Source organism: Priapulus caudatus, unplaced genomic scaffold, assembly GCF_000485595.1.
Source record: "Priapulus caudatus unplaced genomic scaffold, Priapulus_caudatus-5.0.1 Scaffold13, whole genome shotgun sequence".
Lineage (NCBI taxonomy): Eukaryota > Metazoa > Priapulida > Priapulimorpha > Priapulimorphida > Priapulidae > Priapulus > Priapulus caudatus.
This window is the reverse complement of record NW_014577074.1, coordinates 1,292,039-1,317,078: the sequence shown is the minus strand read 5'-3', so window position 1 is coordinate 1,317,078 and position 25,040 is coordinate 1,292,039. Positions and strand designations below refer to the sequence as shown.

Sequence of the window (25,040 nt, the reverse complement as noted above, 5' to 3'; positions counted from 1 at the left end):
CTCTATCTATCTATCTTTTTCTCTCTCTCTCTCTCTCTCTCTCTCTCTCTCTCTCTCTCTCTCTCTCACTCGCTCTCTATCTATCTATCTCTCTCTCTCTCTATCTCTCTCTGTCTCTCTCTCTCGCTCTTTCTCTCTCTCTCTCTCGATTATTAGGAGGGTCGTGAAGCTAGGAGTGGAGGTATTAACAGGGCGCTCGCCTCGCTGCTGCAACAACAAGGGAGTCTGTGCATCCCTCGTGAAGCCCTAATCGACGTAGCGGACCGCAGGCTATTATGGAGATTTGCAATCCTCATCGCCGTGTGCCGATAAAATGCCCCGTGATTCTATATGAAAGCCGTGAAAGCTGCCACATCGGCGAATAATGATCAGATACTGTACACACACGCGCGCGCGCCCACATACACAGAGAGTCAAAACTCTCGGCTGCCAGAATGAACGGTTCACAATACGCATCTCTCTCGATTCTCGCTCTCTCTATCTATCTATTCTCGGCACTCTCTCAATTCAAGTTATATTTTTTTACATGACGACCGCGCACTGCGACCACGATTTTCCTAAAAACAACTATTCTAGAGGTAGAACTAGCAGCTTTTTCTAGATTTGCAAAAGCAAAATACACACGCGCAAATTGAGTGCTTCAGAAATTATTAAACACACATGTACTCCCCCCCCCCCCGTATTTCAATCTGCCAGCCGCTAACGATGCAACTATCCATTGTTACATGATATCATCACAATTTAATTGTCACGTGTGATTTAAAATCCCATCAGAACGACGTACCGCATAACATGCAAATCCTAAAGGATTATTTGAAAAATAAATTGTTACCATTTAAAATCTAAATTGCCCGTTTCACAAACGCTATTCGGGTTGTGTGATTTACTCGGCAGTAGAGCGTACACAGTGTTTGCCTTTGCCATGTTAAAATCATCCATCACGCATTAATACTGCATGCCGTACGGCACTCACACTATCACGCGACGCAAGAAACGCTGTAAGTCGATCGTGAAATTTTAAACACGTATTTATAGACCATTATTGCATGGCGAAAGGCAAATAGCGAGCGGGCGCCTTGTATTTCGATACTGTTGAGGTAAAGCTATATAGCTACTGCACGTAATCTACTACTGCAGTCTTTGATGACGAAGGCTCCGCGGGGCTTTCCTAGGCTCAGTCAGGCGCACGGACAACGCCACGCGAGAAGGGTGTGTTGACTTTGGCCACATTTCTATGATATATATACCTCTGATCAGATTGCGACGCGGATCTCTGGACATCCGGGTTACGGAATTCCATCATGATCAGGATCGTGATCGTGTGGAAACCAAACAACATCGATGCGCTCCCATTATCCATGCACGTAAACATCGGGCTGGGCTCAGCTGGGCTGGGCTGGGCTGGGCTGGGCTGGGCTGGGCTGGGCTGGGCTGGGCTGGGCTGGGCTGGGCTGGCTCGGCTGCGGCCTCGGGAGGGGAAAAAAGCCCCTCCTACATGCATAGAGATAATAAACACCGTATAGCTAATGTATCAAGAATCCATAATAAAAAAAATTCTATTGTGGACTCTTGATATTACACACACCTGCATATACACACGGGTCGTCTCGGGGGCCCGTGTGTCTGTGTGTGTGTGTGTGTGTGTGTGTGGTGGGCTGTGGTGTCACTGTGTGTGGTGTGTGTGTGCGTGCGTGCGTGCAGTCGTGCCGTGCCGTGTTTTGTGTGTGTGGTGTGTGTGTGGCGTGTGTGTCGTGTGTGTGTGGGCCGGGGGACTGTGTGTGTGTGCCTGCTGTGGTGTGTGTGTGTGATGTGATGTGTGTGTGTGTGAGACTGAGCGCGCTGTGCATGCGTAGCACGTACGTATGTATATAATTGTATATATTAATATGTATCATAAGTGAGAAACACTCTTGAGAATAATTTACGATGCAAAATATAAAGCCTTTGGTCACGAATCATTTCCTCATGCAGCACGCGTGAAATGAGATAGTCATTTCTGTAGTAGCGCAAACATGACAAATAACGACGACGACCGGCAGTCAATTTAGACTGTAGACTTTAAGTAGGTGTGAGGAAAATCTCGGTCCCACGCGCCCCCACTCCCGCGTTCCCTCCAATATCGCCCGGCTCTTCATGGCGTTTTAATCAATAGCAGCTTTCATTATGCACTCAATCACCTGTTTCTACACAAAATTTACCCGTCAGACAAGACCCGTCAGCGCGATCACGTTCCACGAACACATTAATCTTAAAGGAATAATAGGTCCATTGATTATGCAATGTTGACGAATGCTAGAGTAACTGGCACCTTGTGTAGTTAATAAGTACATTACCTTATAGCCAAACGCGTATTAGTTTGTCCAATATCACTGCTCGTTACATTACAAACAAGACTTGAAATCGGTTGTTGATATCGTATCAACGTATCATTTACGTGCCGTAAATGTCAATCAGGAGTCAAGCGATGACGTAAACATTTGTGCGGCCCGTATGTTTTGGACGCCAGATGAAACGGAGGTGTCAGCGGTGTAACCACGGCCACGGACTAAACATGGAAATAGAGTAAAACACACGTACTAATCACGGACGCACGTGGACAGCCCTGGCAAAAAGTTCCTAATATCACGAGCGTCCATGTTTAGGAAATCACTGATGATAGCATTGCGTACGGCCGAGCATGCGTGCGAAAATGTCCGGTGCACTATACATCTGTATCATACCAGCTTCGCCGGCAGCGGTTTGAAACTGTATAAACAACTGATTTTTGGACTGCGGATTTCAATTAGACATTCCTTAGTAACCAGCAGTGATATTGGACAAACTAATACGCGTTTGGAAATAATTAAGGTAATGTACAAGTTTATCAACTATACACAAGGTGCCAGTTACTCTAGCATTCGTCAACATTGCACAATCAATGGACCTATTATTCATTTTTAACAAAATGAAACACATCATGGAACCTCGCGCTGTAATAACTTCTCGATATTGCGCGAGCCGGATGGAGCTCGCACACTAATTACGATCAGGACCATCTGCAGCGGCTGTCCAACCATGTTTCTCTCCTCCGCTCAAACCTATATTAACTGTCTCCATCCATCCCCGTGTCATCATATTACGCGGTACAAGTGGGAGATCGCGAGGTACCCGGTGCGCAAAGCGAAAGAAACCCGAGACGCAATCACGAGAACATATCTAAAGATTCGCACTTGCTGTCCACGCCCAATGCAAAATTAGGCAATTATTAGGCCTTACAGCGGCGGCGCAGAATATGCTATAGGGCGCCACGCCGCGACTGCAAGTTTTCAAAGCGGTAACCATAGCTACCGAAGAGATGATCACTGGTGTTTATCGAGAGTGCAGCATTATTCGGTCAATTATTCGTCGAATCTAAAAAATCTGTCACGACTTCTTCGTTCGGTATGTCTGATGCGTCCACTATTAGCCTGATTGCTGTTAGCAAACGCCTGCTGCGGACTATGTAAACAGTGTGTGTATCTCGTCCGCAAATAGCCAGCAGCTACACCTTCTTGCGAACTCGACGACGAAGAACTTGTCTGTCGAATCGACGCATACCAAGAAACCGAATTCCTTGCCAGCATTTGCGCCACTCCTCAGTGACATATGATACTGACACTAAATAGACAAGTAGTACGGACAGACAACGTTGGCTTCTGGACAGATGTGGCAACCAGACGTAACATTTACCATTGCAAGCGATCGCGACAAAACATCGAATAAAACAAGCAACAACGTCTAATGAACATCGCATAACATCAGGAGTGGATAATAGAGACTATTCTATATCTATTATCCACTCCTGATAACATGTATCTGCCGCCAGGGACTCGAGGGCATCCAAGCTACGTACGGCAGTGACGCGTGACAAAGCTATAGTTTATCGTGTTGATTGCTATACGTTAAATGTAAGCCGTTATAAATTGATGCCTTGCAAGCTTTCGAAGTGGCTCTCGGAACAATTTTACACAAGATGTGATAAGATTGTTGGATTAATACAGCTAATGTGTCTGGTAGAAATGCATTCATCTTGTTTGGCCTGAACTAAGTACCGAACAAATAATTGGAGTGTGTTGCCATAGCAACAAATACCAAAGAAAATCTAAGCGAAACTGTTGCAAACAAACACGTCTCAGACAGGTGTTACAATCGTATATAGTTGTGCAATTAACGGTTATAATATAATTTAGCAGTTTGTTCAGTGGTGGTCACTGGTCAGTCATGGCTAACTGTCTAACCATTCCAGTCCGAATACAGACGTGTCAGTTTTTCACAGCGTGGCACGTGTAACCAATCTCTGTTGTCGGGTTATTGGAGATGTGCCGACCTAATGAATAATAGATTGGTGCGTGACCGAGCGAGGAGAACGGAGATGTAAGAGCTAGCCATGAGGTTTTATATGCATGAACGTGGGCAGCCTGACACCTATAGGGATTTCGTTTTAAACTGTATGCTTACACTTTTATGCTCTCACTATTCTACCTGCTATACTAGTAGTGCAACGCGTATCCGATCTAGCCATTGCACTTCGCTGCCACTCGACTGGAAATATACCCACTGCATATGGCATGATTATTATAGCTATGACATACATGATTACTATAATACTATGATACTATGATACTATGATACTATGATTAGCGTTGACATATTATCAGAAGTGAATAATAATAATAGATATATCTATTATTATTCACTCCTGATACTATCACCGCAGACGGATGAAACAGCCAATTGCTAATTAACGTGGCAGTTACAGGCTAAGTTCCTACAGTAGACAACAGTACAACCATAGAAATACTGAATCATATACTCATATATATCATATATATATATATATATATATATATATATATATATATATATATATATATATATGTTCATGTATTCGCAACCACAGGAGCGGATTGCAGGTGTGTATGAAAACACCTATATGACATTGTGCCGGCAGCATACATATAATCAAGCTATAATAATATAAAAGAGACTCGTAGACAGGCATGAATACGCGATGCTCTGGCGGGTGTAGGAACGGGTGCACATGCGTACGCAGTCGTACGCACGCACACACTCACGCACGCACGCACGCACGCACGCACGCACGCACGCACGCACGCATGTGCACTACTCCCGGAGAGATAGTCAGGGAATTAATTGCGCTACTCGTTTTCGTCAGAGACTTTTTCCATATCTGAGTTTGCAGAGCGTATTACTTCCGTCTTTGTGTAACCAATAGTTACCCAGATATAAAAATGATAAGTCTTGGTAGTTGAGAGCCGAGAGAATATTTCATGCGTGGGAACCGGAACGTAATTAAATTAATCTCTAAAGAGATTACATTTTAGTTGGTATTCATGGCATGGAGCACCGATCACGAGTTTGGGTTTCTGCAAATCTAGGTGGGATTAGTTATGTGAAACTATTGCGGGGGAGATCCCTAGCTTCTCGCTATTCCCACATCATCGATTTATCGGTTGGACATCTCCTTCGTCATCGATTAATGATAAGAATATCTGGCGGCAAAGTCACACATCACGCTCTAACGACTATGGTTTCGCATGTTTTCTACAAACCCCCAACAAGCAAGATTGCAGCATACAATAGAAATACAAGCTGATCGTAATCAGACGCAAGTATTCGGTTGCTAATTAAACGGCGAGTGCAATTATGGGCGTGCCACTGGTGTTATAGCGCATACAGCAACGCAAGAGCTGCATACGCACTTCATCATTTATCAATTACTTAAGGCTGCATTTAAAATCGAGAGAAAATGATCCCCGTTCGTTCTTTGTTTTTACACGTGATAAATACAGCAGAGTAACGTTGTATCTAATTAGTTAAGAAAGAATCTTAACGCAAAACAAGCCGTCGCGGAAGCCACAATTAGCGAAGCGAATACACTAACGTGCCATTTTGTAGATGTCAATATTGAGCGTTGGCGTGCACGAATACCTTTTTATTTGCTGTCCGCCCACAGTTTTTTATTATGAATTTTTTTTATCGATAGTGAATATTAATTATATATTGTAATGTATAAAGCTCGCCTCGGCTGGTGCATCTAGCAGAGTATACAGTCGCGGCAACGAGACGGAGCGTCTGTCTGCGGTGTTAACTGAATAAGCTACTGTTTTTATGATATCTTATCACAGTGCGAGCCAGTCAGTAAATCCACCCAAAGAAGTTTCAGTAGCAAATTAGCAATTAGCAAAGAAAGGTTAGACATGGTTCATACAGGAGGACTGAAATGTTTTCCAAGGACTTTTCAAGGACTTTTCAAGGACATTTTATCGAAAATTCAAGAACATTTTATCAGACATTTTATCGGAATTCATACACAGAACAAAACATACCTGGATTAATTTAATAACCCATAATTAATTTTGGTTAATTAATTTAAGATCCCATTCTTAATCACTGCATGTCACCTCTAAAACTTACCTGGATCACATTAATAAACCCTTCTAAACACTGTCACTTCTACAACATACCTTGATTTACTGACTGATTTTACTGACTTACTGTAATTTGTGATCATCATTTAACTGTCTATCGTGTCTATAGCTTTTTAAGCTCATTTAACGCAATTTTTATTGAGGTTTGCACATTATTGATGGTACAAAATTTCTTTTTATTACCGGCAAGGATTCTTTCTAAAAATTCAAGGACATTTTCATGAAATTCAAGGACATTTTCATGAAATTCAAGGACATTTTCATGAAATTCAAGCACTTTTCAAGCACAAAATCAACATTTACTAAATTCAAGTACTTTTCAAGGACTACCCTCAAATTCAAGGACTTTTCAAGGACTGTGCGAACCATGTTAGAGAGCGAGGGGTGGGAAATGTCGTGCATAAATATGTGCGTTTCTCCTCCGAATTTTTTTCCGAAATGAAAATACACAGAAAGTCGTGCGCTCTTGTACATATGCGATGACCCTTCTTCCTTCGAAATCGGCGAGCTGCAATAGGTTTGTAACTGCGCGTGCGCCCTCATATAGCGAGCACAGCACTCGTCCGCGGGCTATGGCGCGCAGTTTTTATAAGATGGGTCACTGTTATACCCTGCCTGCCGGGAGGTGTTGCCCTGCTGCACCATGCCGTCTTGGAGCGTACGCGGCCTTAGGTATATATATATGTACGTGAACCGGCTACTGTGGCGCGCAATAAAATATATCTGAGCATCTACCTTAACCACGAGCGAGTCTGTTGGCTTCATTCTCTCTCCCCCCCCCCCTTCCCAAATGTCGATTCGGTCCGTTGAGAAAAGCAATCTCAATTCACAAAAAGCCTCCTATTGCATGCCTTCAACTTCAGCACGACACATCATAAACCGTCCGTATAGCGAAAAGGGCACGCGAAACTTCTAACACCCTCGATACGCGGCGAGACGGAAACTTTCTCACCGATGTAAGTATATACACGGCAACCGTGCACTTACATCAGTGTATGTTCAGTGCGACGCTCTGATAATCAGGCCCCTGGTGACAGACGTATAGCCCGTGCTCACACGCCAAACTAAGCCAAAGCCATATTTCACTCACCCTGCCACGAGTGCATGCACCGCTCCTACTACTAGTGACTGACCGTGTAAGCACACACTCCGTGCAGTGATTTGCTCGGTAAAAGGTTTTAGAGCTATCACAATTAGATTTTTAACTGAAGCCTGACGACGCCATTAATGGCCGATGGAAGGAAGCAGTGTCTCGCTATCCACTAACAATAATAGGTAATTGTAATGGTTAGCGTTAACGATATGCGAAGTTTCACACAAGTAACGTCTCCCGGTTTGGTAAAGGAAATGTATAGGCATCACCAGTGAAACTAATCATTACTGAATTGCTCTCGCTATATACCGTTTAAAATCTAATCCCGTCCAGATCCACCGACTCACTAATTACGAGCTTGCATGTGTGGAAACACGGTTGGATTTTTGACAAGTATGGCGATTCGATAGAGGTTTTGCCTCTGGAAAGTCTATACTAAACGTTGGAAACATACTGCCATACACGCACACATCACGCACGCACGCACGCACGCACGCACGCACGCACGCACGCACGCACGCACGCACACACACACACACACTCACCATCTCTCTCTTTCTTCCTCTCGCTCCATCTTTTATCGCTGCCTCCTCCTCTCTCTCTCCCTCCCATCCTCATACAGTCCCTCCCTCTCTCCTGCCCAACCTCCCTTCTTCCTCCTTCCGTCCCACCCCCTCCTCGCCCTTCTCTCTCCCTCTTTCAGATCCTTATTGACGTAAAATTCCCATATGCCATGACGATTACCGTTTCCAGACAAACCAGGAGAAAATCCCACCTACTTTACGCTTCCCGGCCCTCTGGCTAATTACTCTCGCTCCCTCTTGAAAGTCTTTCAAAGAGGTTTTGCCTCTGGAAACTCTACTAAACGTTGGAAACACATTGCCATACACGCACACATCACGCACGCACGCACACTCTCTCGCTCGCTGCCTCGCTCATTCATTGGGATCACTGGAACCTCTCATTACGCTCTACAATTGATCTTAATAGGCTCTTTTAATAGTGAACGATAGTATTATCAGGGAGAGAGATCGCCAGTAGGCTGCAGGGCAGGCAGCAGGCGGCGTGCGCCAGGCCTGATGCACGAGAGACGATGACAGAGATTCGTGATTCCAGAGGAAGAAGACGCAGAGGCGCATGCACCTGCGTTCGTTTTACTGACACTAACGAGCGCGCGCGCGAAAACTAATGACAAGAACGCGACAATAAATTATGTACTAACGGCGCGCATGCATGCCAACAAAGTCTGTAAGATGGCCACCGGCAGGCGCAAGCGGCATCGGCGTCAGACGCTGCATTATTGAAGCTGCAGCTCCGTACCTTGTTTTCCCCCATAAAACGGAAAACATCCGGCGTGAAAGCATACGCGAGAACATTCCGCGCTCTCCGTCAAATGACGTTCTCGCGCGGCGAAAGGGCATCGAAGCCGCCGGTCGCTCGCTCGCCTGCATGGAGGCTGGCAGGCTGCGGACGATGATTGATGAGGCGCGCGCCCCGACATCAATGGCCGCATTTAACGAAATTTAGTTGCGATAAATTTTTCATCGGTACAGATACGCGATCGATGATTATTGTTAACAAATATCAGATGGAACCGCACGGGTATCGCTCGGGCCGCACGCACGCACGCACGCACGCACGCACGCACGTGCGCACGTGCGCGGGGCTGGCGCGTGCCGGTGGTGCTTGCTTCTTAATAATGGATATATGGATTTTTCTGTGCAAACTGAATTTCATATGACGCCGATACAGCGTGATTACACTTATCTCGTCTGCAACCTTTCTCATGGCGATTATTAATTTAAGGACGCACATGATTATCTCAACAACCTGACGTATAGTAGGGAATAAATGTTCCACTCTGCAGCAATGGATAACCCTGCATTATACAAACGTAGCAAGGCCCTAGGGTGCACCTCGTGCAGAAACACGGGCTGACTCTCTTACCTGGATATAAATCGTTTGCCTTTGACATCTTTATTTTGGCCCCGCATTCTTTCTGTAGTTGTGCGATCGTTTCCCCGCCCTTGCCAATGATGGCCCCAGCTGCCACGCTTGGCACGAGGATCTTGAAATGATAACTTGTTCCGTCGTTGTAGCCACCTGAAACGCACGGAGAAAAAGAGAGAGAGATGAGATCAACGACTGCTGCGATTGCTGAAGTTATAAATCAAATTCATTATTCAAACGAACGCTGCTTTGCTACAAACAAACCTGTCAAATAATTGCAGCACAATTCCTTTGATATTTAAACCGCAGTGTTCAGCGAACACTTCATTACGCTCAGAAGCAAAGTGAGTTTGCTCAGGTAAAACACTGACCCGCGTGTATACATTATACATCGCTTCTAACCATCGCCCGTCGCGGCACACGGTAGCTGCTGCTAGACAGAGTTAATTACTACTGTCTACCACCACCTGCTGCTACGTACACACTGCTGCATCTGGTTATTATATTAGCACGTGCGAAAAAACAATTTACTGCAAAACCCAATACGACCCAATTAACACATTTGTCGAACACGATTTCACTGGCTAGCGATTTGGAATGTCTATAAGGCCAGTCTTGGCTCGGCGTTCTTATCGATCTCCACTAAAAGGTGACTGCGATTGGACACCCCCCCCCCACCCCAACACCGCCCGCAACCCGATCTCCCGCTGCCGTCGACAGGCTCGCATATTATCAAGAGCTCTTGATATTATACTTGAACACGAGACAGGTTTTCGGTTTTGCGTGACCGACTCCTCGACGTTATTGTGAAACGTTCGAGAACGCAACAGTTCCTGTGAGATTCAACGACGCCGTGTGCGCGGCACCGAATCGGAGAGAAAACGCTGAAACGCTCACGCTGCACGCACGCACGCACGCACGGCGACGCCACCGCGCGCGCGCCTGCCGCTGACATTTCACCTCGAGCGCCGCCCCCAGTGAGCGCGAAATGGTAATCGCGACGACGGTGAGAAAGCCCCTGTGACCTAACATGCGGCTGCCCAGCTACTGCCATCAATAAACCGTTTAAACTGAGAATCTTCTCCCGCTATCTAATTGCGAAGGCAGCTCTCAGAGGGCTTCTTCAGCGCTCTGTAGCGTGCTATGTGCACCGTGACAGATTTCAGTTCGATTCTACAATTAGGCGCGCGCGTTAAAGAAAGTCCCTTCCACATTATACCTGCCTTTGTCTGCCAATGTAAAAATGCGTATGAACAAGAGAAACCCCAGAGAGTAAGCAGAGAGTTCCTTGGCGATTATTTTTCCTCCTATATTCTATATATTCAAAAGCGTCTTAAGTATACTTAATAAAGTGTACTTGCAGCCATTTACATAAACTGCGCAACGGGAGCGAACGCGAGAATTTCGTCAGGCTTTGTGTGACACAGCTCGGTTACGAACACAGACAGTATGTTTTTATAACAAGTGAACACTGTTCTTCCAATAGAAACAAAGATGGAGTAGAATGGTTGAATATTTGTGTTGTATTCGTATGAAATCAAGCGAGCGTTGAGCGAATTTTGGCAGCACACTTTCCTACCTGATTATTTCGTGAGGATCCTTCCTTTTTATGTGTCAGTGTGCAGCAGCTAGCGTGCGGTGTACTTGTGTGCTGCAGATGAGCATTTGACCAGCATTTACAGGTGATTATAGGCGAAATAGAATAGAGAAACATTAAGACTTTGGTAGTAAATATATTTCATGTTTATTTACCTTCTTTTTTTTATTGACCAAGTGCCTGTGGTCTTCATACCCCACCTAAAACCCATTAGGTATGCATAACTACTAAAACGGAATCTTCTTAATTCCTTCGCATGCCGACGAACCCAGTTGATATATGACCAAGATATCTGGGTCGCCTTTCGGCTGCGCATTCAGTGGGCTGGACATTCACTGTGCGATAAATGCGGTTTTTTTAGAAAGTAAAACATCAACAGTCAAAAAACACAAGTGAAACCCATCGCTGGCCTACAGACGAAACTAGTTCACGTCGGCACAAAAGAATTCGAGTGTAAAAGTAAATGGCTGGTGGCCGCAGAGACAATCATGTCACAAGCAGGTCTATGGGTTAATCTGTCTGTATGTGTAGACTGGCGCATGAATGCGCCTCACAGTCACCAGGCTCCGCCCACAAGGTGCACACCCCCATCGGGAGACATTGCCGGTAGACTGTCCCCAGCGCTCCCCCGTCTGCCGGCTCACAGAAGTGTTTGCTCAGCCGCGGAGTAAGGGGTACTTATAGAGGTAACGAGTGCTAGACCTACTGCCACACATTGCTCGCAGCGCGAGCGGTTGATGGCACTTAAAAGTCGCTGAGGCTCGCAGTAGCACAGCGGTTGATTAAAGGGGTTAGTCCCCTCTTTTCCACCATGCATGACGCATCGCAACAGCATGTGACGCGTTCCGTGAAATCAGCGATATAATATAGCTGGTTGTTGTACCGGTGGTTAGCGGTTACTGGCTATTACGGTGAAATGGGGGTGTTGTGCGCACGCCCATGGCGGTATACAGACATGCATGCACGATCAAATAAACGCATGCACGCACGCATGTTACTATTAGCAGACACGCAGCCCGCACATAGCACGCAAGCACATGGTCCTATCTCTATCGTATGTACTCCTTTCTGTGAAGAAATGACAAATAAATTTACGATCAAGATTTACTGGGCTGTATAATAATATATAATACATCCCGTGCTGTAGCATATACCTGGCCGTGCATTAACCACTGAACTCCTGACTAACTGCATGGATAGCTCTTGGTGGCCAATAAGTCACCAGACGCCATGACACCACTCCTCGACCTACCGTCAGGCCAATAGACTGAGTCGAATTTTCAGGTGACTCGTGACGTCACATCCAAATCCTTTATGTATAGACTATCATATCTTTTGTCTCTTTCGTTGTATATATTTATCTATCTGTAAAAATATATCAAATCTATCGTGTGTTTACCAAAGTTTGTTTTCATGCGAATAAAAATAATAAAATAAGCTGTATATTTCGCCATTATCCAATTGAAATGTTGTGGGGCGCACACCGGCAGATATCAACTTTTAGGGGTGGTGGCAAGATGGCGGCAGTGGTGCGGTGGCGTCACTTTCTTACCGACCGTGTCACGGTGTGTAGGACTAGCGCTATCGAGTTACTATATAGAGATCAGTGGCATTAACCAACTGACTTGGACTGCACTGAAATATCCAATACAATCATAATGTCTAGCTGCCTGTCACCCCCCCCCCACTCCAGTTCCTTAGTGCAGACAATTAACACACTTGTACACGCAGGAGGAAGCCTGCCCCGAGGCTTGATAAACCACTACTCGTAGTAATACGCATCGGTTAGAACGTTAGCCGCGGCCACTGTATGTTTAGTGCTATGATAGCTCAGGCTATCAATATTGCACATCCTAGTCTATTCTTGCATAATATTTGCTGACTATTCATACATTATGGATGGCAGATGGAGGCCTCACATGCAAATAGCGATGAGCACAACGCCGCAGGGGCAAACGCAGGAAGTCATTTATTCATAGGTAGGCTTCACATCTAGCGATTGTGAAATATATATGATACGATGCGAGATCGGGCAGTAGCCAGACATTTATATATGAAACTTTGCGAATTTAATCTGAGCTTTTGCTTAGCATCCCCTTTGTGCGGGACGTAACTGTAAACCGCTTCAACGCATGACAGCCGATTCGCGGAAATTTCGTCGATGACGAATGAAATCATCCACCCTTTTAAAAATGACAAAAAACGTTCTTTTCACAGTGCGCGCGGTTACATCACGCTCCGATATATAATCAACCTTCCCACATTACAATCCTAATATTTATTCTAGAATAACACGAACGGACGCTCTTAGACCCTCGCCCGGAACATCAAAGTTATTACGTCGTACGCGCCGCCTTCACCTGAACTAGTCATCTGCATAGATTGCCGCTGTGTACACATTACCTCAGATCTTCTTTCTCATCTATCCTAGACGGAAAGAATATTACTTAGATACGATACGGTGAATGTTCACCGAGCAGGCAGCAGTCAGTAATAAAACACCGCAGTAACATCGACCTGTTCAAACTACGAGCGCTAAACCTCCCACGCGCCATCTTCCGTCAGCGTCTTTCACCAACGCGTCTGCACCGTCCTACACGGCGACAACCCCCGACAACGCTGACCACACCGTAGCATATATATACGCACCGCTGCCGTGACTATTGCTGCCGCCACTGCTGTGACCGTTCCTGAAGCACTCGGTTCCGATACTCTCATTGTAATCCAACCACTCCCATATGGTCATGATGAACGATGGAAACACACCGCACCGTGAGCACACGAATCGACTATGCTAAAACTCCGTGGGTTAGTTGTTGATGACGACGACAAGTAGAAGACATTTTCGTTAACGCTGCTTTGGTCACCGAGCGGTATTACATATTAGTCCGCATGCACACTCTGCCATTCACCAGGAAAGTAAGGATGCAAACACACACTATAGTAAACATGCGCACACGCGGACACGTGTAAGAAACTGGAAGAGAGATAGACACAGAGAGAGCACCACACCAGAACACTACAGAGTGACTAGCACATCGGTAGTGTGTATGTGTGTGTATGTGTGTGTGTTGTTGTGTGTGTGCAAGCGGCTGTCACAACCGCCGCCACTATCAAGCTTCAGGTCAGGGCACACGGGCAGGCCTCGCAGATGAAAAGTTTAACTCGAAAGTAGGGCAGTGAACCTCAGACACACCGTGGATCTATTTAGACATGCAAACAATACTCCGTGACGCAACACTGCGCTGCGGCTGGGTGGGCACGCCCGCTGCGCTGCGACCATTAGCCGTCAGCTGATAACAACAACGCCCACCTACGGTACCGGTATGATACAAGCGCCCGCTGCTGTTATACAATAAAACACGCCGCAGCGGATAGAGAAGACCCCTTACACGCTAATAACCGGGGGACTGCAGGAAACAACTGCTTGTTGCACAACGCGAATAAAGAGCTCACGCTTTTGTCACCCTTTAGCCTCTAAACTCTGGTCTTTATACACGCGCGCACGCGCACACGCACACGAACAGAACACAAACACATGCACGTGCACGCACACACGCGCGTGCGCGCACACATATACATTTACACACCCGCCCACACACGCGCGCGCGCGCATACACGCGTACACACGCACACGCACACGCACACGCGCACGCGCAGGCGCACGCACACACGAGCGCGCAGTGCGCACACACACAGACACACACGCACGCACGCACGCACACGCACACGCACGCACGCACACACACACACATACACACACACACAACCACTGTAACTGTTGACACCACGCGTGCCCCAGTTCGGCGCTGCCGCACGACAATTATAGCATGTATGCAACACTGGCATTAATCATGCAGGTTTGATCGCGCGCAGCTAAATCCGCACGATCTTGTCTGCATGGTGAGGGGGTCAATGCAGATGATGATGACGCATGCGTGCGCGCACACAGCCAGCCGGCCGGACGTCGTGATTTCAGCCATGAATGCGTGCGTGACACACATTTCACATCTATAAGAGCAGCCGAGGAGCGCGCCCGATGGACATGGCCGAGTTGCCCCCGCCCCCCCCCCGCGTAAAATCGCAGCCGCCCCTCGCCACACAGCACACAATACAGGTCGTGCTACTCGGGGCTTAATTGGCGTGGCCGGAGAGACGGGATCGCAGATAAATCACCGCGCTCCAGCAACGAGGCGGCGCATCGAGCCACGGGCACTTGCAACGCGAACGTTTCAATACTATACTGATTGAATAGATAATGATACTAATGATAGATTATTCATTCCTTAATTATTCATTATTATTCACTCCTGCTAAAAATGATGGTAAATAAACACGAAATCATGTATTTACTTTATTTTACTACCAAAGTTTTAATGTTTCTCTGCGCGCTCTTTCGCCTATTGTTATTGATAATTATTCGTGTAAATGCCGTTCGACCGCTCCTCTGCATCACACAAGTACACCGCACGCACCCACGCACGCCGCTGTTCACAAACAACAAAATTATATAGAGTAATATAAGTGCCTGTGCATCGAGCATGCATGCTCTCACTGCAGGTCACTACGAGGAGATCGTTAGGCAGAGGTTCGGTGCGGCACGTTGTCAGCAGCAGCAGCAGCGTAAGTAAGGATCAAGGGTGGGCAGCAGACAGTAGTAGCAGCAGCAGCAGCAGCAGCAGCAGCAGCAGCAGCAGTAGCAGTAGCAGCAGCAGCAGCAGTAGTAGCAGCAGCAGCAGAGTAGTAGCAGCAGCAGCAGCAGTAGTAGCAGCAGCAGCAGCAGCAGCAGTATAGTAGCAGCAGCAGCAGTAGCAGCAGCAGCAGCAGCAACGTTAATTACCCTTTTCCTCGCGACGCTGATCACGTTACAAGAAACTATCGGCATAAATGTACTTATGGGGGATTTCGACGATTTTTCCTAACGCGAGCAGCCAATTACATATATACTCCTGGGTTGCCGCACTCCGAGTCCGGGGAAAATGTTTTCTTATCAGAGGAGTCATATTATTGTGAATGACGAACATTGCGGATAAAGGCGACGGCTGTTTGTCTAATTGATATTCTACGCCACTGGCATCAGCTCTCAACATCTCGCGCTCGCACATGGGTGGCATCAGGTAATTACAAGATCTATGCGTCACACGATCAGAGCCTCAAGACCAACCACCGTAGACGCCAACAGTTTAGTCTAAGCTTGAAACGTGGATAAGTTTATGTACGTACCAATAATGGAAAGCAAAAACCATCCAAAATCCTTCATTTTTTTGCAATTATAAATATATTATCTGGTGTAATTATGTGCGTTACCGGCAATGAGTTTGCGAATTACAAAAGCGGGCAGGTGTGTGTTAAAGGAATAATAGGTCCATTGATTATGCAATGTTGACGAATGCTAGAGTAACTGGCACCTTGTGTAGTTAATAAGTACATTACCTTATAGCCAAACGCGTATAATATAGTACCAGTTACTCTAGCATTCGTCAACATTGCATAATCAATGGACCTATTATTTCTTTAACACACACCTGCCCGCTTTTGTAATTCGCAAACTCATTGCCGGTAACGCACATAATTACACCAGATAATCTATTTATAATTGCAAAAAAATTTGATATTTTTAATGCTAATTTAATCTTGCACTGTTTTGTAATTAACTAAAATAAATGACTATCGCACGTGGAGTAATTATGCACGCAGTGAGATGCTGAGACAGCAACACGCGCTCAGTCTAGCAGCACTAACAGCGGACATATATCAAGAATACAAAAACCCTCACACGGGATTTATTAACCCTCATTAAAACATCGTTATACCGGCAGAGGGCTGCCGGCCTCTATCATGATTATATTATAACAACAACAATAACCTCATACGCTAACCAATAAATTACGCTTTAACGATTTAGGGTGTTCATTGACGTGCATGAAATCCGTTCCCGTTTCTAACACTGTTACATGGCAGCCGAATTTCAACGATAATGTGATGCAAATTGCGCGTCTCGCAAGGACACGTGAAATGAGTATCAGAAGGGAAATCAGGTTTGTTGGTTGCTGGGCGTTTTCCACATAACGGCCGGTCTGGCCCCGCATGAACGCAATCGCTTTCTAATTTTAAACGATATATATAATTTATAACAAAATGGTAACCATAAAATTATATCAAAACCATCATCAAGCTCATGAAACTCATGCTAACGCTCTGATGCACACACTAAAAAATTCACACACTCAGATACTGATATTACTGTAATCTGAAAGGCGTTACAAGCATTATAATAGTACGGGAGCTTAGCCATAAATCAGATAAATTGCGTGATACTAAACTGACAAGGTTATCTGACCGAAAAACCGGAAATGTATTTTTTTCTTTGTAGTTGAGAAAAGTCTACTACTAGACCTTTCAAACGGCCAAACACATATTAGTCAGTGTGATATTCAGGTTATGAAGGTGTCATGAATAGCCGGATGAACTGTGTGACCGCAATATACCTAGTTACGTGTGAGTGGATACATTTAAAAACGATTTCAAATTTGTTTTGCTTTTTCTCGCCATTTCAATGCCATTTGAAGTTCATCCGAGGTTATTACCATTTGGAGGGGCAGCTGCTCATGAATATACACGACATTAAGCTGAAGAGCAGCGCCTACACAGTCTGCCTGCCCGGAATTGACGAGAAGTAATTATTATGGGATCACCCAATCAATTATTATTGGCCTGAACAATCTAAGATTATATTACCCCGCCTATATTCACAACGAAAGCAGCACAATAGAACAGGCTGCAAATAACAGATAAGAAGTAAGCATCGCAGAGAAAGAGCGCCAACTTTATTTGGGCACAGGAGCGCAGCCCAGATTAGCAGTTGAATGGCAAAGATTGTGCCATTAAATCGCGTGCTCAGAGGGCAAGTTTAAACAGACACTTATTGTCTGGCAGTGACCAGAAGAACTCTTTGATAACATAATTGCGTTAAACTTAGATCGTATTATAACTTGAACAATGACCTCACAAAATGAAAGCCGTCACCTTTCGCAACAAAACATAGCATCACACAAACCAGGGGAAAAAAGTGGCCGACTCTATCGCTATACTTCACATTTTTTAAACGGACATGTGTAAGTGGTTCTGGCACATTTGCGCCCAGACAGCTAACAAACTCGGATGGCGAGCGACACTAGTATTCTTCAACTGAATTTGGAATAAAGGTTCACGGTACTATTGCTTCAATCACGAATGTCAGACACGTCTACACCTTTCCCCTAGCTGGCACACATCAACGAGTACAATGACTGAAGACGTTATAGAGAATGCTAATATTTTAGCTTTTAATCATATTTACAGTTATACTAGGTATAATTTACGCCACAAATACCTACCAAAAAAATATCCAAACGACTCGTATACTCACGACTGCATGCCGTAGTAGTTGAGCCTCACGAAATAATTAAAAACTGAAATAAGTTGACAAAGACACGACCATTCTACCCTGCCTATACATACATGGATCTATACAATCACACATATACCAACAGTATCGCATATACGATATATATGCGTGCTGGGATGGGCTTCTCACATCACCAATAAAAGAAGCGCCGTTTACTTAAATACAGATGTGGTCGATACTAACAGTACAAGGACATATCAAAGACATTCGAACAATTGCAAGTAAACAAGTTATTTGCGAAAGAAATACGAAACAGGTGAAGAAAGTGCGGTGTCTTTTTAACGTTGCGCAATTTACCTAGGTCAGGGCCACATTGATAGAGAGACACGCCACCATTCCCCGGCCCATGTGGCGTGTACGCGTGCATAGAAAGGAACAATGTAGATCTCAACAGCTCGTCTACATCTGTACCACCCCTGTGCTAGAAGTATCGCTTTTATATAAGGAGGCCGCGGGGCTATATATGCAAAACGCACAACGGCACATTTTAATCGGCACCCGTGACCCAGATTTATTTGATCTGTGCATGTCATAATCCACCTAAAATCGGCTAATTAAATGTAAGTCACGAAACTAGGTCTTCGTCGTAGTAAACACAGCAGACAGGTGGAGATGCGCGAGAGATATGTGGCTGGATGTGTATAGCGCGCCACCCTCCGGAAAATACGCAACAATCATAGACAGTATTATAGACACTCAACATCCCATCAATGCTTCAACAGTATAGTTAGTTGCATTGCACGGCGGTTCTTCACAAGCGCCCAGTCGCTGCTTTACGTCGCATATTCACCCTGCGGCTACGAAACTGGTGCTCAGTGTCCAGGCCGACGTCGGCACACATATATTGCACGAGTAGTTCACAATGCACTCCAGAAATTAGGTTTAATATTTCATGCATCAGCGATCATTTTTGATTAATTTATTTGACCGAGCGCTATAGTTAATATACTTTCAAAATCGCACATTCACGTATTCGTCTGCCAACGCCTGTCTGCAATTGCCGGTCAGTCAGGGCTGACGAAACATTTTCACGTTAATTATGTGAGCCCCCGTTGCTTCCCTGTTTGTACGTGCTCCCTTCCTTCCCCGCGCTGGAGGCTGCGCTCTCTCTCCTTTATCTAATGAACGTGTAACTCAAGCAAAGTAAAGAAGACAAATAAAAAACGTAAATTCTTAATGGGCACATATAGATGTGGAAAGCACGCATGAGCGGAGTGTGGCACCAAGATGTACCACTACGTCGACTTGATAATAATCGAACAAGACGTTTACTTCGTAATAGTACCCGAACACTAAGTTTAAACTCAATAATAATCGAACACCAAGTTCACTCAGTAACAATTAAACACTTATAGTTCACTCAATGATAATCGAACACTAAATTTCCTCAGTAATAATCGGATACTATTAGTTCACTCTGCATCACCGTACTGCAACTATAGTCATCCACAGCCGGGTTACCGCTCGGATTACACTGAAGGTTCCTCGTGGAATGCTTCCCACGACATTAATCTCACCTTCGTGACAACCATATCTCATTAAGCGCGGTCAGTGCTTGCCGATGGCGTACATCGACTGGACAAGACCACACAAACCCCGACTAATATTGGAGCCGGTTTACGTGTTGATTATCCAGAATACGTGCCTCAGCATGACATTCGAAGCTGATCATTGCCTCTGTTACTGCTGGCACTGCGCATGCTGCTGCTACTGCGCCTGCTGCTGCTGCTGCTGCTGCTGTTGCTGCTGCTGCTGCTGCTGGCGGTGGTGGTGGTCCTGTTGGCACAACGGCTGCGGCTGCTGCTGCTGCTGCTGCTACTGCTGCCACCACCACCATACCACCACCACTACCACTACTTCTACTTCTAGTAGTTCTTCTAGTCCGGCCTATGTTACACTATTTATGACACTATATAGAGAAGAGTTTGTTTCAGATACTGATAGCTTTAGGCACCTTAAACGCTGGAGTTTCACACAAAAAGAGCTGTCAATACTAAGTGAGACGGCGATGCAAACATGAACTTTTGTCTAACTGTGGATATCCTTATTCAGCATGCCCCTATATCCCAAATATAGACACGGTCTGCACCTTGTAACACACGTAAAAATGAAATTTTGGCTTTATTCATTGATGTAAAATTATAGACTCTTTGATAGCTACTCTTGAGTGGGGTATTAGTATAAAGCATATTTCATGTTTTTTTAAAATTAGGTAATAAAAATAGACCATGAATTGTAAATTCAGAGAACGCACCTTATTTACCCCCCCCCTCCTCTTGATATTTTACTGCCATTGAGGAACTCCGCACGCATGTTGACGATTTTTCTCCAGATATGGTTCGATTGAAACGGAGTATAGCACTCCACTTGACCACCTTTCTATAGCACAATAATGCGAAAGTATATTCAATGTGTAACCACTAAAACATGGTGACACGCAGTGGGCACTACCGTCAACTACAAATTTAAGAAATGTGTCTCGCGAAAATTGCGTTTCTTTGTAAAAGAAAAACACGATACGTCGCACGTGAAAGCCAACATGTACTGACCTGATCCATGCATTAGCAAAATACAGACCTGTCATGATGTGTCAATACGCTTTACACTACATTTACCCTGCTCACTGCACCCTAACAGGAGAACTAACAGGAGAACTAACAGGATACGCGCGGGATATTCTACAGGTTTTTGCCATTCGAAAACACACAATAAACCTGAATTAACGTAACACGTACGTTTGCAATTCTAAAACTGCTATTCTCTTACACCGTGAAATTTCGTCGTTTGTAATTTTCTGACCTTCAATTCTCGTTCTTCACTAATCTTATATTAATAAAATAATCACATTTTTCAGCATTACAGTTCCTTTGTAATGTACACGTACTGTACATAACGAATAGAGGATACCTTAGTATGATCTATATAGGTGATAGTTTAGAATTGCATTAGAAATTTTTATTAGCGGCAACATGACAGCAATTGTATAAATGAATAAATCAAAATAAATATGCGCAAGCTAGCCTTTTGTCCCATTGATGCTTGCTCTAGTATTACACACCTTTATATCGCAGAACTGAAGGCTCAACGTCAAAATATCATGCACTAGAACAGCAGCAGTTAGGTTAGTATTCAACGTCACAGCGAACAATGTCTGGAACTGCAATAAGCTTCACATGTACCAAATCAGGCAGCACACATTCCACCCACAACCTGCTAAATCAGGCAGCACACATTCCACCCACAACCTGCTAAATCAGGAGGTTCACGGTTCACTCACGGCGGCTGTCATTCCCAGCAAGGTATAGCCTACAGACTAATGAATATACCTCCACCCACGTAATCCGAAATTATGACCCCCACCACACGAATCATTCCTGGCGACATCACTCTACACAGAAAACTAAGCTACGATAAACCGCAAGCTTCATTTAGTGCAACCTGCTGATGGGTCAAAATCTTCAATTTGTGCAGAAGCAAGTGCATGTGATTAATATCGCATCAATCGCATACGCATCAATCGAACGTAGCTATTTCGTTTATAAGCATTCCGGGCATCTGTGCAGTGTAAAGATAAAAGTGTATTCCTATTTCCTGCTTCATATTAGTTTACTTCATTGGAGTGTAAAATTTCTATACACACTTATATTCAAACCATTTTGTGATTAATTGGCTTATCACACCTTTACCTTTAACAATTATTATTTATTACAATTTACCAACATCTTTGTACTTCAACAATATACCAACAAAAATATGTTTAAAACAAACACCCTTCTACAGCTCCTCGTATGAACACATTACGTAGATGTAAATGCCACAGGCAGAGCTAAACGTTCTTGACGCTAACTATAAGGTCTTGAACGAAAACTTATATTCAATTTGCTACTAAACAATAGCAACACAACATGATAGACTCAATATAACTGAACGTGTCATATACACGGGATGCTTGTCACGGGGTTTGCTCATTTTTATCAGTCAGGGTAAATTCACCTTTAAGTCAGGGTAAGGTTATAGATTGTCAAATCGATTTTCATCAGCGTTTCATACATTTCAGCAATAGTGGCACGATTACGTATATGTAGACACGAAAAAAGGTAGCTTAGAAGAATGCATTGCGTGTATAAAAGTTAAACCACCACACAAAGTCAAGATTCCATTAATATATATACTAAACAGTAAACATTAAAGCAGGCTTCCATAAGTTGTTTCAAAAAACCAGGTTTATACGTAACAACAAACTAGAGACGTATATATTACTGTGTTTGTTGGTTTTGACATAAAAACCAAGCATTATCAACAGAAAACATATTCCTATATGCTTATACTGCTCCATGTGAGACGTGAAATGAAAAGCTCACATAATCTGACTTTTTGTCATAGACAAAAATAAGGGATATGTGCATCTTGAGCATTTGGATTACCTTAACAAAAACAAACTGGGTAGCATGTACGGTAATATGACTACGGAAATCAACAGGAAAATTTAGAATAGATTTCATTTTTTTGCAAGGGTGTAAAACCATTATTTGCAAGCACTAATTAAAGTTACCACAGACGTACCATTATATGTTATTAGTGTGGCAGAACTTGATTTTCAAGGGAAATGTTAGCTAGGCCCAACGCACATCTATATATATATATATATATATATACGATTTTCGTCTTTCTTTGACAGTGACAATAGTCATTGTCTGATGACCATAATTTAAATCAGAAATGTTAGATATCAAAGACTATTGTTTTTTTGCCATAATTACTGCCGAAAACGAAGCCAGCCGTAATTCTGAAGCTAATCATCATGATCACGTGCTTGCTCATCACGTGACAACAAAATAGCTGCACACCAGAACACAGAAATTGCTGAAAAAAGAATAAAGCAAAGCGGGAGGGAATGAACTAGCATGCATAGAATGACTCTGTCCGTAAGCAATTGCAGTCTCGCAATATTGAGGAGGAAATAAATTTGATTGGATTGAAAAGGAATATCTTGAGGTGTTTTGTATAGAAGAAACAAAAAGCATGAGACTAATAGCTTTTCATCAAAATCATCATTATCAGCTGTTGTCTTCGTTATGAAGGTTGCATGGTACCGATATTTGCCACTATTTCTTCTTCAGCCATTATTTTCACTTCACCCCAGTTCTTCACTCCTGCCTATTCTTTGCCACCACTGCCCACGTTCTTTTCTACCCATGCACCTTTGTCTTCTCTTCTACCTAAAATAAAATCTTCTGTCATAAGTTGCATCAACCCTTTGCTACTCGGTGAATAAAATTACCAGTAAATGCAAATTTTGCCAGCTCATTTAAGGTTTTCTCTTTCCTACAGTTACTCTCATTCTTCATAACCTCCTGTTATATCGAAAGATTGTATGCCTCCATGGAGAATTTCCATGCTTTTGATCATCATGTAAAACTTAAAAGATTAAATGTAAAACAGTAAAACATGTAAAACAGTAAAAGGTTTTACCGTTTACTTTATAATGACATGATTGTCACTTTCCTGTATAGCATCATTGAACCGCCTAATACACTGCATATAGTGGTTAACACTGGCTCTAGGGACAAAATGCACCCACATTTTATCTGAATTGTAGAGACAACTTGTGTTCTATGTGTTGGTATCAAAGGACTGACTCAAAGCACTGATGATCTATAAAAAAATCATCTGTTCAGGTTGGACCTCACACAGAGTGATGATTCCCTAGATGACCGTATGAAAAACTAGAAAAGGCAGTTGTCGCCAACTACATGTATCCCCCGTGTTCTCCCCAAGATGTGTAAGTATACGAAGTTTGGTCGTGCTAGGTCAATTAGGGGCCGAGTTATAGAGTGGAAGGGAAATATGATGAAGGTCAAGGTCAATGTAAAATAAAGGTTGCAGTGACTTGGTTTCGGTACGCGACACACCTTCTCCCCAAGATGTGTAAGTGTAAGTATACCAAGTTTGGTCGCGCTAGGTCAATTAGGGGCCGAGTTATAGAGCGGAAGGGAAATATGATCAAGGTCAATGTCAAATAAAAGCCGCAGTGACCTGGTTTTGGTACGCGACACACATTCTCCCTAAGATGTGTAAGTATAGCAAGTTTGGTAGCGCTAGGTCAATTAGGGGCCGAGTTATAGAGCGGAAGGGAAATATGATCAAGGTCAAGGTCAAATAAAAGCCGCAGTGACCTGGTTTTGGTACGCGACACGCATTCTCCTTAAGATGTGTCGACACACATTCTCCCCAAGATGTGTAATTATACCAAGTTTGGTAGCGCTAGGTCAATTAGGGGCCGAGTTAGAGCGGAAAGGATATATGATCATGGTCAAGGTAAAGGTCAAATAAAGGTCGTAGTGACGACACACCTTCTCCACAAGATGTGTAAGTATACCAAGTTTAGTAGCGCTAGGTCAATTAGGGGCCGAGTTATAAAGCGGAGGAGAAGTATGATCAAGGTCAATGTCAAGGTCAAATAAAACCGGCAGTGACCTGGTT

At 44.2% G+C, this 25,040-nt stretch overlaps 1 protein-coding gene across 1 annotated transcript in view; it reads right to left on the bottom strand.

Annotated features, from left to right (window-relative positions):
- Positions 1–25,040, bottom strand: part of LOC106808745 (RNA-binding protein Nova-1-like) — a 60,774-nt gene that overhangs the window by 20,949 nt on the left and 14,785 nt on the right. The window contains exon 2 of the mRNA XM_014811591.1: positions 9,511–9,666. Within this exon, the coding sequence (XP_014667077.1) occupies positions 9,511–9,666 (156 nt within the window). The remainder of the gene's footprint in view (positions 1–9,510; positions 9,667–25,040) is intronic.